The 14,420-nt window shown below is 39.6% G+C and overlaps 2 protein-coding genes across 2 annotated transcripts in view; one reads left to right on the top strand and one right to left on the bottom strand.

Moving 5' to 3' along the window:
- Nucleotides 1–14,420, top strand: part of SPTLC2 (serine palmitoyltransferase long chain base subunit 2) — a 106,500-nt gene that overhangs the window by 56,926 nt on the left and 35,154 nt on the right. The window lies entirely within an intron of this gene.
- Nucleotides 7,615–11,296, bottom strand: LOC139035461 (small ubiquitin-related modifier 1-like). Its single transcript, XM_070468485.1, has 2 exons — nucleotides 10,980–11,296; nucleotides 7,615–7,627 (listed from the first exon to the last, which is right to left on the bottom strand). The coding sequence occupies exons 1-2, from the start codon at nucleotides 11,294–11,296 to the stop codon at nucleotides 7,615–7,617; spliced, it is 330 nt and encodes a 109-aa protein (XP_070324586.1).

Raw genomic sequence — 14,420 nt, 5'->3', positions numbered from 1 at the left:
TGACTGTTTTCAGGCCCTGACTCAGGCCCTGTTCCTTAAACAGTTCCGCCACCCGTAACTGACTTCTTCTCTCCAGTCTCTCCTGTACCATCTGTTAATCTTCCTGACACACAGCTCTGTTGTCTGAAGATGCTGAAGCAGAGGATAACGGCGTTCAGTAACTCCTAGGTGCTCATAGAATAAAGCCAAATTCTTTGTAGGATGTTTGAGATCCTCTTTAGTTTGATTTTTAAGCTTATCTTTTCCTGTTTGTAGTCTTATTTAAACCAGTTTGGTGCCTATGACAGTGCTGATCCTCCTGTCACCCAAATGCTATTCATTTTCACAACAAACTGAAATGCTGTCTTTTATGATGGCTCTGTGCTGAAACATGTTTTTCTCCCAAAAGCCTTGTTTCACACATTTATTGTCTCACAGAACTCATGCTTAATGTTTGAACACAGTGTTTTCTTCAAAGTATATAAATCAATAGACTTACTTGCCAGATGTTATTGTTGGTGCCCCAGTCCTAAAATACTAAACATATAGTGAAATCTCTGAGCTTTTTCATTGCAGTTTTTAAAGGCAAATGTTTTTACTTAAGATGTTTTTCATTTTTTGTGCAATTTTTAAGTTACTTTCCATTTACAGTTATTACTAAATACTGGCTCTATTGCCCATGTTGTGCAACACACACTGAGCCTACCTTACTCAACAGTTTGTGCCACCCACTCCCTACCCCTATATTGCACCCTCTTTCATTATAATTTTGACTGTATATCTCAAATATTTTATGTTACTCAATTTTTTTTCTCTTTAACACACAGCTAATTATGCTTGTAATAGCATAATTCCAATGAGTATATGAAGTTTATTATTGCCACATTGAGCACGTCTAATAATTTTTGGTTTTGTCTTGAATGACGTTTCCAAGTCCTCTGTATCTTGATAGTATTCACACTATTTTTTCTCTTCAGCAAACATTTTTGGTAATACAAGGGTGAAATTTAGTAAGGTATTAGAATAATGCTGTTGTAGAAAGATGGAGACTTTACCAAAAATGAACTTGTAGTTAATAGGCAATATTATTGGGCAGTAACTCCAAAGGCTTGTTGGTCAGTTGAGGCAGATAGATTGACAGCTTAGTATTTCATAGTATAAGGTGTGAAAATATGAGTTATTCCAAAGCTATAGATATGAAATTTGACTAACCCGTTCCTGTAGTTTTTCTGTGTATATGTCATCTTCCTCTTTAGATTATTAGTTCTTTAAGGGCAGGAAGGTATGTCTTGCACCTCCTTTGCATGTTAAATACTGCCTGCTTCAAGACCTTAGAGTAAATAATTGTTTGACTTGATTTTTCTCAAAATTGTTGTCTGTCTTCCCCAAGTAGAATGTAAATCCCATGAAAATAGGGAGTTTGGGACCGGCCTGTTTGCTTTACTCCTTCTGTTTAGAACCGTGTTTGGCGCAGTTGTTGTTGAGTCGCTGAGTCGTGACCAGCTCTTTGCAAGGCCCTGGACTGCAGTGTGCCAGCTCCCCTGTCCTTCGCTGTCTCCAGGAGTTTGCTCAGATTCAGGTCCATTGCGTCAGTGATGCTATTTCAACCTTCTCATCCTCTGCCGCCCCCTTCTCCTTTTGCACATAGTAGGCATGCAGTACACACTTGGCGAATGATTAAATGATTAATACTTTGGTGCCTTGAAGACAGGCAACATAAGACCTAATGACTTACAATTTCGCCCATTATTTGTATTCTCAAACTCTGAGAACTTATGAAATCTAGACACCTAACTAGAGGATAAGATAGATCATTCACTCAAACACGATTATTCTTGAAACTTCTTGTATACTGACCACTGTTCTTAGAATTATAGGACTTAGGGAAATTAATATTTTAATATGAATATAATCTTTGATGTGATGCTGTCACTGCTTTTCTCTTAGTGGGATCGATCTTCATGCTTTATGATACAGTTAGCTTGAGCAAGAAGCAGCCATTTGTAAGCTAGTTTTCAGAGCCAGAGAAGGAAACATTTGTCCTATTATAACTGGCTGGTGTTGTAGCTCATTAATGATAGAGGTACGGAGACTAGTAACCATTGGAAGAACATTAAGAATCAAGTAGGACAGAGAAGTATCTTATAAACAGGACTTATAGATTGGTGACTCTAAAGCAAATTACACAAAATGTAAATACTTGCTTGCCATTAAACACTGCAGTTTTCCTTTAGCATCTATTTTATTCCAAGTGAAGATATGACCTGTGTCAGATGGTAGGATTTATGGCACTGTATGTTCACACAGTGTTTCTGTTCCTTCTTTGACTGTGTATTGGGTTAATATGATTTTTCTCTTTTTTTTCCCCTCCAAACCAGAATTAGTGGATCTGAAATAGTTGTTCATAATGATAATACTGTGAGCTGTGAAATGTTGAACTATTCTCTCAACTTAAGATCAAAACTAAAATAAATTGTTGAGTTGTTGGGGGTCAAAAAAGAGAAAACACTTAGCCTTGACACTTGGAAAACTTTCTTTTGTTTAACACAAGTGTAGTGAAGTATTAGTGCTTTTAATTAGTGTCTCATCTCGGGGTTCAGTTATAGGTAGGGCATGGAAAGTTTAGCTGTGGTTATAAATCAGAAGCACCAAGAACCTTGACAATATGAACGTAGCTGACAGAAGGCAGGAGACACAGAAAGAGGGTAAAGAAGGTCAGGGGCATACAAGTGTATCAGTTTCTTTTTACCGTACTTAGTGGAACCAGTAGATGCCGCCTTAAATTTACAAACAATGCGTTTTGACACTAAGAAATCATCTTCAGGGCATTCCCTGGTGGTTCAGCACTTGGGACTTGGTGCTTTCACTTCTGTGACCTGGGTCCCATCCCTGGTGGGGGAACGAACTCACAAGCTGTGTAGTGTGCCCTCCCGAAGAAGATAGTCTTTAAATTTATGAAGATAACTAGCCATTACAAGAATTTTTAAATGAGTAATATTACAAAAAAGTAGTGGTGATTAGTGGACAAAACATGGAAAGGAGGAGTCCAGATAGATACCTTACCTAGATCCAAGATTGACGGAAGCGGCAGAGGGGTGAGGACACCGTTCGGCATTTCTGTACCAGCCACGAGGAAAGCCAGGAACAGAACCTGCAGCCTCTCGCTGGGAGCGGGAGTGGAGGTGACTGGGTGGAGGAGTGAATTTTATTTTACCAGAGTGAATATGTTACTTTTATGATTAAAACTTTTTTGTTTTAGATTCCAGAGTACATTAATAACTTCCATGGAAATAAATCCTGCTTAAAGTTGAAAGTAAGGCTTAACCATGCACACAAGTAGTCTGTGATTGATTATTGATAAATGTTTTCATCTTTCTCGTGGAAAGATGTGTTATTCTTCGGTGACAGGAGTGCAGAGCCTTCAGAAAAGCTGCAGCACGCAGGGCAAGTTGCGATCCTTTCCCTCCCCTACATCGTGAGCATGCCTTTCTTCTTTCTCCCAGGTTTTTCCTCACTTCCTCTCCAATCCCTGTCCTTTTCTTGAAGAGAGGGCCGTAAGACCAGAATGATGAGTCAATCCTGAGAGCCGTGTTCCCTAGGAACCACAGTAGGGTAACAGTGGCTGGAAATTGTACTCTGAGTGGACCTGTGAAGTTAAAACAGGCTGGTGAGTAAGAAAGAAATGAAGCTAGGAAATTCTGACAAATTACACAAGACATCTGAAATTCTAGATTTTATTTCACACATCACTAATCCACATCCAGTAATGGAAATTTAGCTGTAAGATCTATTCATGAATCAAGGTAAAATGTCTGGCCGAAGCAACTAGATTTGTGCTTTTCCACTTTCCAGAGCTGTGCTTTTATGTGTTTTGATGTCCAGAGACATAGTCCATAACAGCGTAGCACCTAGCTTAGTGTCTGAAATCTAGTAGCCTGTCGATAAACTTGCTGAACAAATGAATACACACATGATCCAGAAATATTAGAAGATGGATGGGTAGGTTCTTAAAGTACTTTGTGTGAAAGTGAAGTCACTCAGTCATGTCCGACTCTTTGCTGCTCTGTGGACTATACAGTTCCTGGAATTCTCCAGGCCAGAATACTGGAGTGGGCAGCCTTTCCTTTCTCCAGGGGATCTTCCCAACCCAGGGATCGAACCCAGGTCTCTCGCATTGCAGGCAGATTCTTTACCAGCTGAGCCACAAGGGATAGCTGAATGGCAAAATTATGGAATCCGCTAGTTAGGTGCATCTTACTGGTAGACTGTAAGATGACAGAAATGACTTTCTTTGCAGAAACTGTACTTTTTGTACTTCTTAGTATTGAGGGTAACTGAGAGTCCCTTGGGCAGATTGAGGCTTAATTAAAATCTGGTTCGGCTCATTTGGATTAATTCCTTTAATAGACTTGTTAATGAAGTGTTAAACGATCACCTTGAGAATCCCAGTTCAGTTCAGTCCAGTCACTCAGTTGTGTCCAACTCTTTGCAACCCCATGAATCGCAGCACGCCAGGGCTCCCTGTCCATCACCAACTCCCGGAGTCTACCCAAACCCATGTCCATCAAGTCGGTGACGCCATCCAGCCATCTCATCCTCTATCATCCCCTTCTCCTGCCTCCAATCCTTCCCAGCATCAGGGTCTTATTAACAAGTCTATTATAGGAATGAGAGTCCCAGGAACTGTCCAAAGCTAATTTAGAACTGAGAAGGTAAAAAAAAAAAAAAGAACTGAGAAGGTTTTTTTTTACAAAAAGCCTTCCAGGGGCCCCCACACTGAGGGGGCAGGACTATTACAGAAAACAGTCTTTGAGGGGGAGAGAGTGGTCATAAAGAGAACTTCCGACACTCACTGGTTATGTTTGGCAGGCAGACTTCTCCTTTGGTTGAGCCTGGGTCCTTTCTTTCTGATTCCTATGCTTTCTGAGGCTAGGAGTGCTTGAGTTCCACTTTTTTTCTGTATTATTACATATCTGCTTTTATGTAATTTGTTTATTTTACTATTAGATTCATTTAAGTAAAAGTCAAGTTTTCTAGTGAACCCAGTTTTGTTCTTAGCCACAATACAGTTTAGCAGTATATCTAATACTGAGAGTAAGATTAGATCCCTTTTGTAATTTACTGCCTAGAACAATGTTAAGAAATATTTAATTCTTCATTTATCAAACATTTCTCAAGCATTTACTCTCTACCCTGTGGTGGCTGTGCTGTTGAGGAGTATAGAATGAACAATACATGATCCTCACCTTTGAAAATGCTCATAGTCTAGTGGTAGGGGTGGGATTCTGAGAAGGACTGGTTTCAGAGCCACAAATAAATTCCTCTTGGTTCAGCTTCCCCCTTTCTTCGTTTTCCTACTTCCTTCTCCCCCTTCACTACCCCGCCAAAGAAAATCCATAAACTTCCTTAAATCCAGCTAACCATTCGAAGCAAATTAAGATCTTACTGATTTTATATTTCTTACTAATCTATCTACGTGGATTTTTCCTATGGAATATATTACTTTAGAAAAATAACCAGCAATCAAAGAAAAATCTTCCTTCCTTCTGTAAACTAGGCTATTATGTTGCAAAAAGCCATTTTTAGCTCATAGTTTAAGCCTTCTGAAATTAGCAAGCAGCATAACCACTTTATAGGTGGAGAAATTTGAGCTCACACATACAACAGGTATTCTCAATATCTGAGTAGAATGTGGGTTTCCTGAACCCTATCCACTTCTACTTCTGAAGTTCCTTTAGTGATATTTAACATCTTATTAAAATAGACTACTATTTTATAACCTATTTCTAATTTTCCTTTCTCTGGTCTGCAAATCAAAAAAAAAACCACTAAGTTTAGTTATAATCACCGTGACAAATGAAAGCCTACTACCTCTTTCCTCCCCATGGATCAGTAACCCCTTTAACCTCCCTCTTTGCTTCAGAAATCTATCCTGAATGCTCAGGAGCTTTGTAGCATGGTTTGTCTATTTCTTCTTCCACTCCCATTTCTTTTTTCCAAATCCAAGGACTAATAAGCATGTCTTGCCACACAAGTGGTCTCTCCTTGTTTCAGAGTTTGTTTGAAGCTGGCTATTAAGATGTCCACAGGCAGCAACAGGCTGGAAGCTAATCTCTGAACAAATGTAGACTTGTTCATTTAGTAGAATATTGTTATTAATGCACAGCATAAATAAAGAGTTTGAAGATGTTCCCCTGGGACAGGAAAAGAGCCTTGAACTATTTTGGAGAAGATGTGGTAAGATGACATGAGGGAACTAAATTTTTTTTTTAATAATTTTATTGATTGATTTATTTTTGGCTACGCTGGATCTTCATTGCTCTATGGGCTTCATCTATTTGCAGTGAGCAGGGGCGACTCTTCTTTGAGGTGCATGGGCTGCTGCTTGCAGAGGCTTCTCTAGTTGTGGAGCTTGGGCTCTTGGGCGCGACGGTCAGCAGTTGTGGTTCCCAGGCTCCGTTGTTGTGCCACACAGGCTTAATTGCTCCTTGGCCTGTGGGATCTTCCTGGATTGGGGCTTGAACCTGTGTCCTCTGCGTTGGCAGGCAGATTCTTTACCTCTCAGACACCAGGGAAGCCTGGGAACTAAACTCTTAATTAAAGTACTGTGAGTCCCATCATTATTAAGATTGAAGTAGATGAACTACTTCAGTTTCATTTCATAATAAAATTAATTTAAAAGATTTTTCCATGATTTGATTTGTTCAGTTACTGTTTAGCTGAGATGAATGACCATTTCTTCTCATCACTTATGATTTGGCAACTTTATAGCCTAGTCTCTGTTCTCTTTGTTGAAGAAGAATAACTTTCTCAACCTTAATATGGCTGGAATTGCTCTTTTCCCCCCCAGAATTGTTTTTGAGGGCTTTGTCCAGGAGACTTTATCCTAGATTTTCATCAACTTTATTATAGTCTATTGCCATGGGAATACTTACTATGTATAAATAAGTGACAAGATAGATGGACTCTTCTCATTTAAGAACCAAGATATTCTCCTTAAGGCTTTCCTTAAGATTGGAGAGGTTTTTGAAGAGGAATTGATTTTTTTTTTAATTGTCACCTGTGGTTTAGGAAAAAATAAATGATCTAAATACTTGTATCTGCCTACCATCTACTTTGACAGTGGAATGCGTTTCAGAAGGACCTCATTAAGGTATATTCTTTTCAGCCCCTGTTTCAGACTGTGTCCATGGACTACCTGCATCAAAGTCACTTTTAGTGTGGTGGTTTCTAACCTTATTCACACACAGTGATAGTATTTAGTAACAATGCCTAATACCTAATTACCATGGCCCCTTTGCAGACCTAGTGAATATCTGGGGGTGAGGCTCTTATAAGTTTTTATTTAAAAGCATCCCAAAGGATTCTAATGTGTGGCACCACTGCTGTAGAGTTTGTTAAAAATGAGGATTCAAGGACATCCCTGGTGGTACAGTGGATAAAAGTCCGCCTGCTAATGTAGGGGACACCAGTCTGATCTCTGGTCTGGGAAGATACCATACGCCGCAGAGCAGCTAAGCCTGTGCGCCACAGCTACTGAGCCCTTGTTCTAGAGCCTGCGAGCTGCAACTACTGAAAACCGAGTGTCTAGGGCCCTTGTTCTGCAACAAGAAAAGCCACAGCAATGAGAAGCCCTCACTCGCTGCAGCTAGAGAAAAGCCCACACAGAAACGAAGACCCAGCACAACCAAAAAATTAGTTAATTAATTAATTAAAACAATAAGAGACCCCTGGAAAAAAACGAGGATTCGGGTCCACTCCACCAGACCATGAGTCTTGGTGGACAAGGCCCTAGACGATGCATTTTAAAGAAAACCTAACTTAATAATGCAAACTAACTTTTAAGAGATTTGAAAGTTGTCTTTTTCTCTCTTTTTTCTTGAGCTTGTTTACATCAGTGAGAACCAAAAGCAACTATTCTGATTGGTGGTAATTGGAGAAAGGAAAGGAAATTAGAGGACAAGATATTTGATCTGTTTCTTTAAAAAGAAAAATAAGAGAAATATTGGCGTGTGGAACAGGAGTTTGGTGTTGATGCTAAGTTGTCTGTCTTCGCTGTGTTTGGAACTGAATGCATTGATGCATCCTTCCAAAGAGCTGAGGGTCCTTGCTGAATGAATCAGCAGTAAAGGTGAAAATTAGAACCAGTTAGGGGAGAGAAAAGAGACAACAGGGATCAGGGGCCTATGATCAAGCCTCTACAGGCTGGTTGGAATTCTTTTGTTTTAATGCTACTTATATTTTTATAGCCTATTAATTCAGAATCTCAAATTCTTTTGTACCTAACCTACAAAAGCCTTGCCCACTATATACTCTTTTTTTTCCCCTAAGTGTTCCATACTTGCTTATTGCCTTGCCTTCTGCCTCTGAAACTCTAGTTTAATTCCAGGCCTCGCTTTATTTGCTGACCCCCTTCACCTGCCCATGAGTGCTTGACCACAGTAGTCGTGTTTCCTCGTCACTTCATTTCTGTCTAAAAGTAGCCATGATACATTCCAGTACCAAAGGAGGACAGTAGGACAGTCTTTGGACAAATTAAGCCTTTCTGTCCTAGTTATGGGCTGGCACCCTTTAAAACTCCTTAATTTTCCTTAATTTCTGAGGCACTTGGCCTGTTTTCTTCCTTTTGTTTAGGGCCTCCTGTTCCTGGCTTCGCGTTAGTAACCATTCTTTTAAATTCTTGATTACAGTGAATCAACAACTTCAGGCCTTGGCCCCGCTGCCTGTCGCACAGCAGTCCTGCAGCAGTCCTTGTTCCTGCGGCAGTCCTCAGGAAATCCTAGTTTTGGGCATTGACACTGATTGATTAAAGGATTAAGCTGCTGCTAGGGAGAGGGTGATAAACCATGCTCGTGAAAGGAATTCACCTACGGTGCTTGGTGTTCACAGAGCTCCTCTAGTTGCCGAGAAAAGAAATAGAAATAGTGTCGTTAACACTATTCAGATATTTAGATGCATGTGGTCGCAAAGAACTGGACACGACTGAGCGCACTCACACATACACATGCACTCTTGTAGGGAGGGGAAGAGCTGAAGGCCTGCTTTAGAACAGCATCCCTAGGCTAAGGAGAGGCAAGCCGTCTGCTTTGACATTCATTAATTTGACAGTCGCCCAGGCTGAACACTCAGATATTTGTCGACAATCTAGCAAAACAGGGGCTGCGTCTAGAGCATGGAAAACTCATTTTGCTTCAGTGTTCCAAAGTTACTGAATTCTTGCTTCCTGAAAGTCCCTTATAAATATCCATTTTACAAGACTGTTCACTATATTTATTTTTCTATTCCCTTGGTCTCTTAACAGCCCAATGGGAAGATTTCCTAGTGCCCTTTAACTGGGGCTTAAGTGTTATTAAAATCAGTCTGTCCTGCCTTTTGGCTAATATTTCTTTTACTTTTGTTTTAGGTAACATTTTTAAATAGTATATTTCATCCTTTGTTCTCTCAAATCATGTGAAAAACATGAACAGGTTAATTCAAGTTCCAGCATAGTGTGGTTTTAGAAATAGCTTCATTGATGTTTTTCTTTAGGTCCTATGCTCTTCTCTCTTTCACCGCTACTGCCTTCTCTATTCCCTTCTGATATTTTAAGATATTTTTGGATATAGTGATGCTAATTTTTCACCTACATCTCTGCAGGTGTTCATGTAGAAGTTAAATAACTGATGACCTTAAAGGTCAATTGACTTGCTTTGTTTGCTGACATTCTTTTGTCCCTCTTGCTCTCTTTTCCAGGAGGACATGAGATTCCATTTTTCACAAGGCATCTTGTCTGGATACTTGTGACAAGTATATCATTTATTGATCTAGAAAGTGCTGTGATGAGAGTTGAAAAGTGTTGTCTGCTGCCTCCCTGGCCCCGCCCACTTTAGAGCTTATCAAAGAATGATCATTAGTGATTAAGAAAGTTGAGTCAAGAAGAGACTGCTTCTTCAACAAAGAAAGCTTGATGACCTGGTTAAGAATGAATCCCTATTCTGCCCAATTCACATACTATGGTATCATCTAAATATGAATATATATATGTTATATATATATATGTAATATATATATTATCATAAAATAGAAGTTCCTCCATGATTTAACCTTGATGATTATCAATATTATTTCTGTTGATATGAAAATCAACTTAAGTATCTATGGATTTATAAGATTCATAGATTAAGCAAAAATTATCAAAACTTTAACAAGTACAAAATATTTGCTACAACTTGTAGAAAAGGTTCCTCCCCCATTTTTACCTTTACTTATTCAAGTTTTTTTTTAAGCAAATATTTTGTTTATTTTAATGAAGCTGATACAGACAGTATCCATTTAAAACCACTACCCCAGGCCAAAAAGTAGCAAAAAGAGCAGTGTTCTGTTGTAATCACATCTACATGAATAACTTTACTGCTAATGATTATTAGAACTTTTCTGGGATCTTCTAACAAGGTTTTTCTTTCATCTTAAAACACTTTCTCTTCAGTGAAGCCAGCTTTGGAATTAGTTATTGTTCTCACCGTCTCTGTCACCATGACTCCAACCTGATACTGCTCTTCTTTTGGTCCTGACCCTCAGATTTTAAAATTAGCTTCAAGCTAAGGAAAGGTCATTTTTCATAGTTCAGTTCTCTGAAAAACGTCCATCTCCCACTGAAAATCCTTGTCCAGGAGTGAAGTGATCATATGCCTAAGAACTAGAAAGTCATTAGAAACACTCACATTAATCACAAGCCTGCAAATACACAGTCCTGGAAAAGGTGGCCTCTTTGTGCACCCATGTTATTTTTAAAACAGAGAGAGTGATATAACGAGGGCTGAGGTTGGATCACCAAAATTCAGCACAATGAAAACAGACAATAGTGAATCATGTGCACAAGAATCCAAATTACAAGGGTTTTTAAAGAGATGGGGTGCCAGTTTTCAATTCTGTTTTGAACACCTCATTACAAAAGAGTTTTTTTTTTTTTTTAAAGGATTAAGGAAAAGAAAAAGAAACAAGAGTCTAAACTGTTGACTGACCGTCTTTGTCCCTGACAAACTTTAATCACATCTTCTTCCTCCATTCCTAGTTCTTGTGGAGTGTGATTATCAGCAATTTCCTGACCTTCAAAGAGAAACCTGGATGAATTCATGGGAGCTCCCTGTTTTTGACAGTGTGATTCTTTGAGTTTCTTGAAATATGTCATCATTTTTACTTGGAAGTGAATCTCACTGCTCTCCTGTACAGTGACCTTGAGTTTAGAATATTCTCCTTCCTTCTTACCCATGAAATCCTCAGTTGAAGGTTTTGCCTCCTGGTCAGACCTGGTGACGGTGGCTTCCCCAGGGGACTCCATACAGCAGCAGCCTTGGGTAGGCAGAACTTCACTTTGGGGTTTACAGATTCATGTCTGTACCCCACAGCACAGCACCAGGACTAAAGAGACTTCACTGCACCTCCTGCTTGTTCAGTTTTTAATTATTTAGCAAGCCCTTCTCTTGTAGTGATATATAGAGAGCATGGTTACAAGATTTTTTTATTCTAAAATAATTTGCTGCTGTATGTAATTTTGAGTAATGTCTACCATTCAGTTTTTGTCTGAGCCACACCTCTTCAGTGATAGGTGCTCTATTCCCAGAGACTTAGAGAGCTGTTTGTTTTTGCAATTGATAAAGGATAAAAGTGCTAAAGAATCCTCCTGCCAATGCAGGAGACATAAGAGACTCGGGTTCAATCACTGGGTTGCAAAGATCCCATGGAGGAGGAAATGGAAACCCACTCAGTATTCTTGCCTGGGAAATCCCATGGACAGAGGCACCTGGTGGGCTTACAGTCCATGGGGTTGCAAAGAGTTGGACATGATTGAGCACGTGTGTATGCACACACACACACACACACAAAGGGTAAAAGAAGCACTTGGTCAGTTTAGTATTTGATGTGGAAAGTGGTTCTTATCTCTTCTTTATAACAAAAACCTTTTAAGTGAAGTACAGTAATTATATGGGTTAGCATTCTTTCCAGTTCTATGCTTGTACTTCAAATGGTAGAACTGGGGATTGCAGCCGTAAGTGGAGCGTAGTAGAAAAGAGAATAGAAGATAAGTGGCTCTAACAGCAGAATTTATTTTTAACTTCTAAGTAAACGTATGGCCATTACTCAAGAAAATATTCTATTAAGTATCTTCTAAGTCCCACAGCACCTGGAATAACTTGGTCAAATGAATAGATTGTTGTCTCTTGGAGAGATTCCAAGCTTTCTAAGACATCCATGCCACAGTCGTCATCATAAAACATCTGCTGAACTGTTCCTGTGCAGTATTTTTATAGGGAGGGTAGAGGGAAAGAGGAACAGAAAGAGAAAGAATTGCCTCCATAGTTACAGGGACTGAAAGACTCCAGTTCTACAGCAGGCAAGCTGGAGACCCAGATGATTTAGTCCAAATGCCGTCAGTCTCACAATCCGGGAAGCACTGGTGCTTCAGTTCAAGTATGAAGACAGGAAAAATAATAATGTCCCACCTTAGCAGGCAGACTGCCTGGCAGGTCTTATTTTGTCCTATTTAGGCTTTTAGCTGATTGATTGTGGCCCACACACACAGGGTAGTCAGCCAACTTAAATGTTACTCTCATTCAAAACACCCTCACAGACATAAACAGAATGTTTGATTAAACATCTGAGGCCCATGGAGCCCAGTCAGAGTGACACATAAGATTAGCCAGCACAGTATTCTCAGTTAATTAGTCCACTCTTTTGAATACTAAAAAATTTTTTTCTCCCTCCCACCTTTCCCCTCCCCTTCTCCTGAATACTAAAATTTGCGTTTAATGTTTCTCAGCTTCAGTCGAAGTAAATAAGTGAGTAAACTCTTGTCTAAGCTTGTCAGCTATTCCCCCCTCCATATTGGGCTTGGCAGTGAAGACCCAACTTTGGATTCTAAACTCTGATTTCCTTGGAATGTTGACAGTTTTACAACATTAAATTCAGTTACCTTTGTATTTTAGTTTCTGCTCATTAATTGATTTTTAGTTGGTCCCACACATAATGTTTATATCCTTGTCAACTTGCTAGAAAGTAGATCATCAGTAACAGCCAAGAACAAACTGATTTGGGAACTTTGTTATATGATTCTAATTAATGAAAGTAGGAGACTAACAAGGAAAACTCTGGATGTGGAGTTTATGTTTATTTGTACAAATAAGATGTGTTTTCATGTTCTGATTTAAGTTCTGATTTTGAAATTCTTTTTTGTATATTTTTTTTGAGTCCTCTTGCCGCATAAGTATATGGAATTTGGGGATCAGTCTGTTAAGGATCCCAAGTGTGGAATTTTTAATACTACCTTTTTTTTTTTCGGCTGCATTGCATGGCTTACAGGATCTTATTAATTGTTCCCCAACAACAGGTTGAACCCAGGCCCACAGCAGTGAAAATGCTGAGTCCTAACCACTGGACTGCCAGGGAAATCCCTTTAGTAGTACATTTAAATGTATACTCCTATTCATTCATTCTTATTTTGTTTATAGAAGCAATACCTGCTCATTTTCAAAAACTCAAAACATATATCACATAAACAGGAGTAACCAGTGTCAATTGTTTGGCATATAGTCTACACTCTTCTACATGGACACGTGTATACATATAACGCTTCCCTGGGGGCTCAGACGGTAAAGAGTCCGCCTACAGTACGGGAGTCCCAGGTTCTGGGTTGGGAGGATCCCCTGGAGGAGGAGATGGCAACCCAGTCCAGTATTCTTGCTGGGAAATCCCATGGACAGAGGAGCCTGGTGGGCTACAGTCCTTGAGGTCAAAAGAGTCGAACACGACTGAGCAACTTAACACCACATATATACATATATACGAATAGTATACACATATACCGGAGAAGGCAACATCAACCCACTCCAGTACTCTTGCCTGGAAAATCCCATGGACAGAGGAGCCTGGTGGGCTGCAGTCCATGGGGTCGCTAAGAGTCAGACATGACTGAGTGACTTCACTTTCACTTTTCACTTTCATGCTTTGGAGAAGGACATGGCAACCCACTCCAGTGTTCTTGTCTGGAGAATCCCAGGGACAGGGGAGCCTGGTGGGCTGCCATCTCTGGGGTCTCACAGAGTCGGCCACGACTGAAGCAACTTAGCAGCAGCAGCATACACATATACAAATAATAATTTTATTAGTGTTATTTTTAGCATAGCATATACATAGCACCAAAAGATTAGAAGAGTTTGACTAGTTTGACCACCTAAAAATCAGTGAACAGAAAGAGTCATTTAAGGGAGGGAAGAAAATGAGGGTATTGATTGCCTTTTTAGTAGTTTGGGTGGACAATTTCATTCTAAGGTTATTAGAATTTACTCCATAATTTTGACAAGAACAAAAATCAGATGAGTTCTGCTAGGATGCAGATGGTGCTTATGAATAACAACACATAAGGAAGTCCATCCTCAAGGAAATCAGTCTTGAATGTTCATCGGAAG

This window comes from Odocoileus virginianus, chromosome 6 (assembly GCF_023699985.2).
Source record: "Odocoileus virginianus isolate 20LAN1187 ecotype Illinois chromosome 6, Ovbor_1.2, whole genome shotgun sequence".
NCBI lineage: Eukaryota > Metazoa > Chordata > Mammalia > Artiodactyla > Cervidae > Odocoileus > Odocoileus virginianus.
The sequence above is the reverse complement of the archived record's forward strand: the minus strand, read 5'-3'. Positions and strand labels throughout refer to the sequence as shown.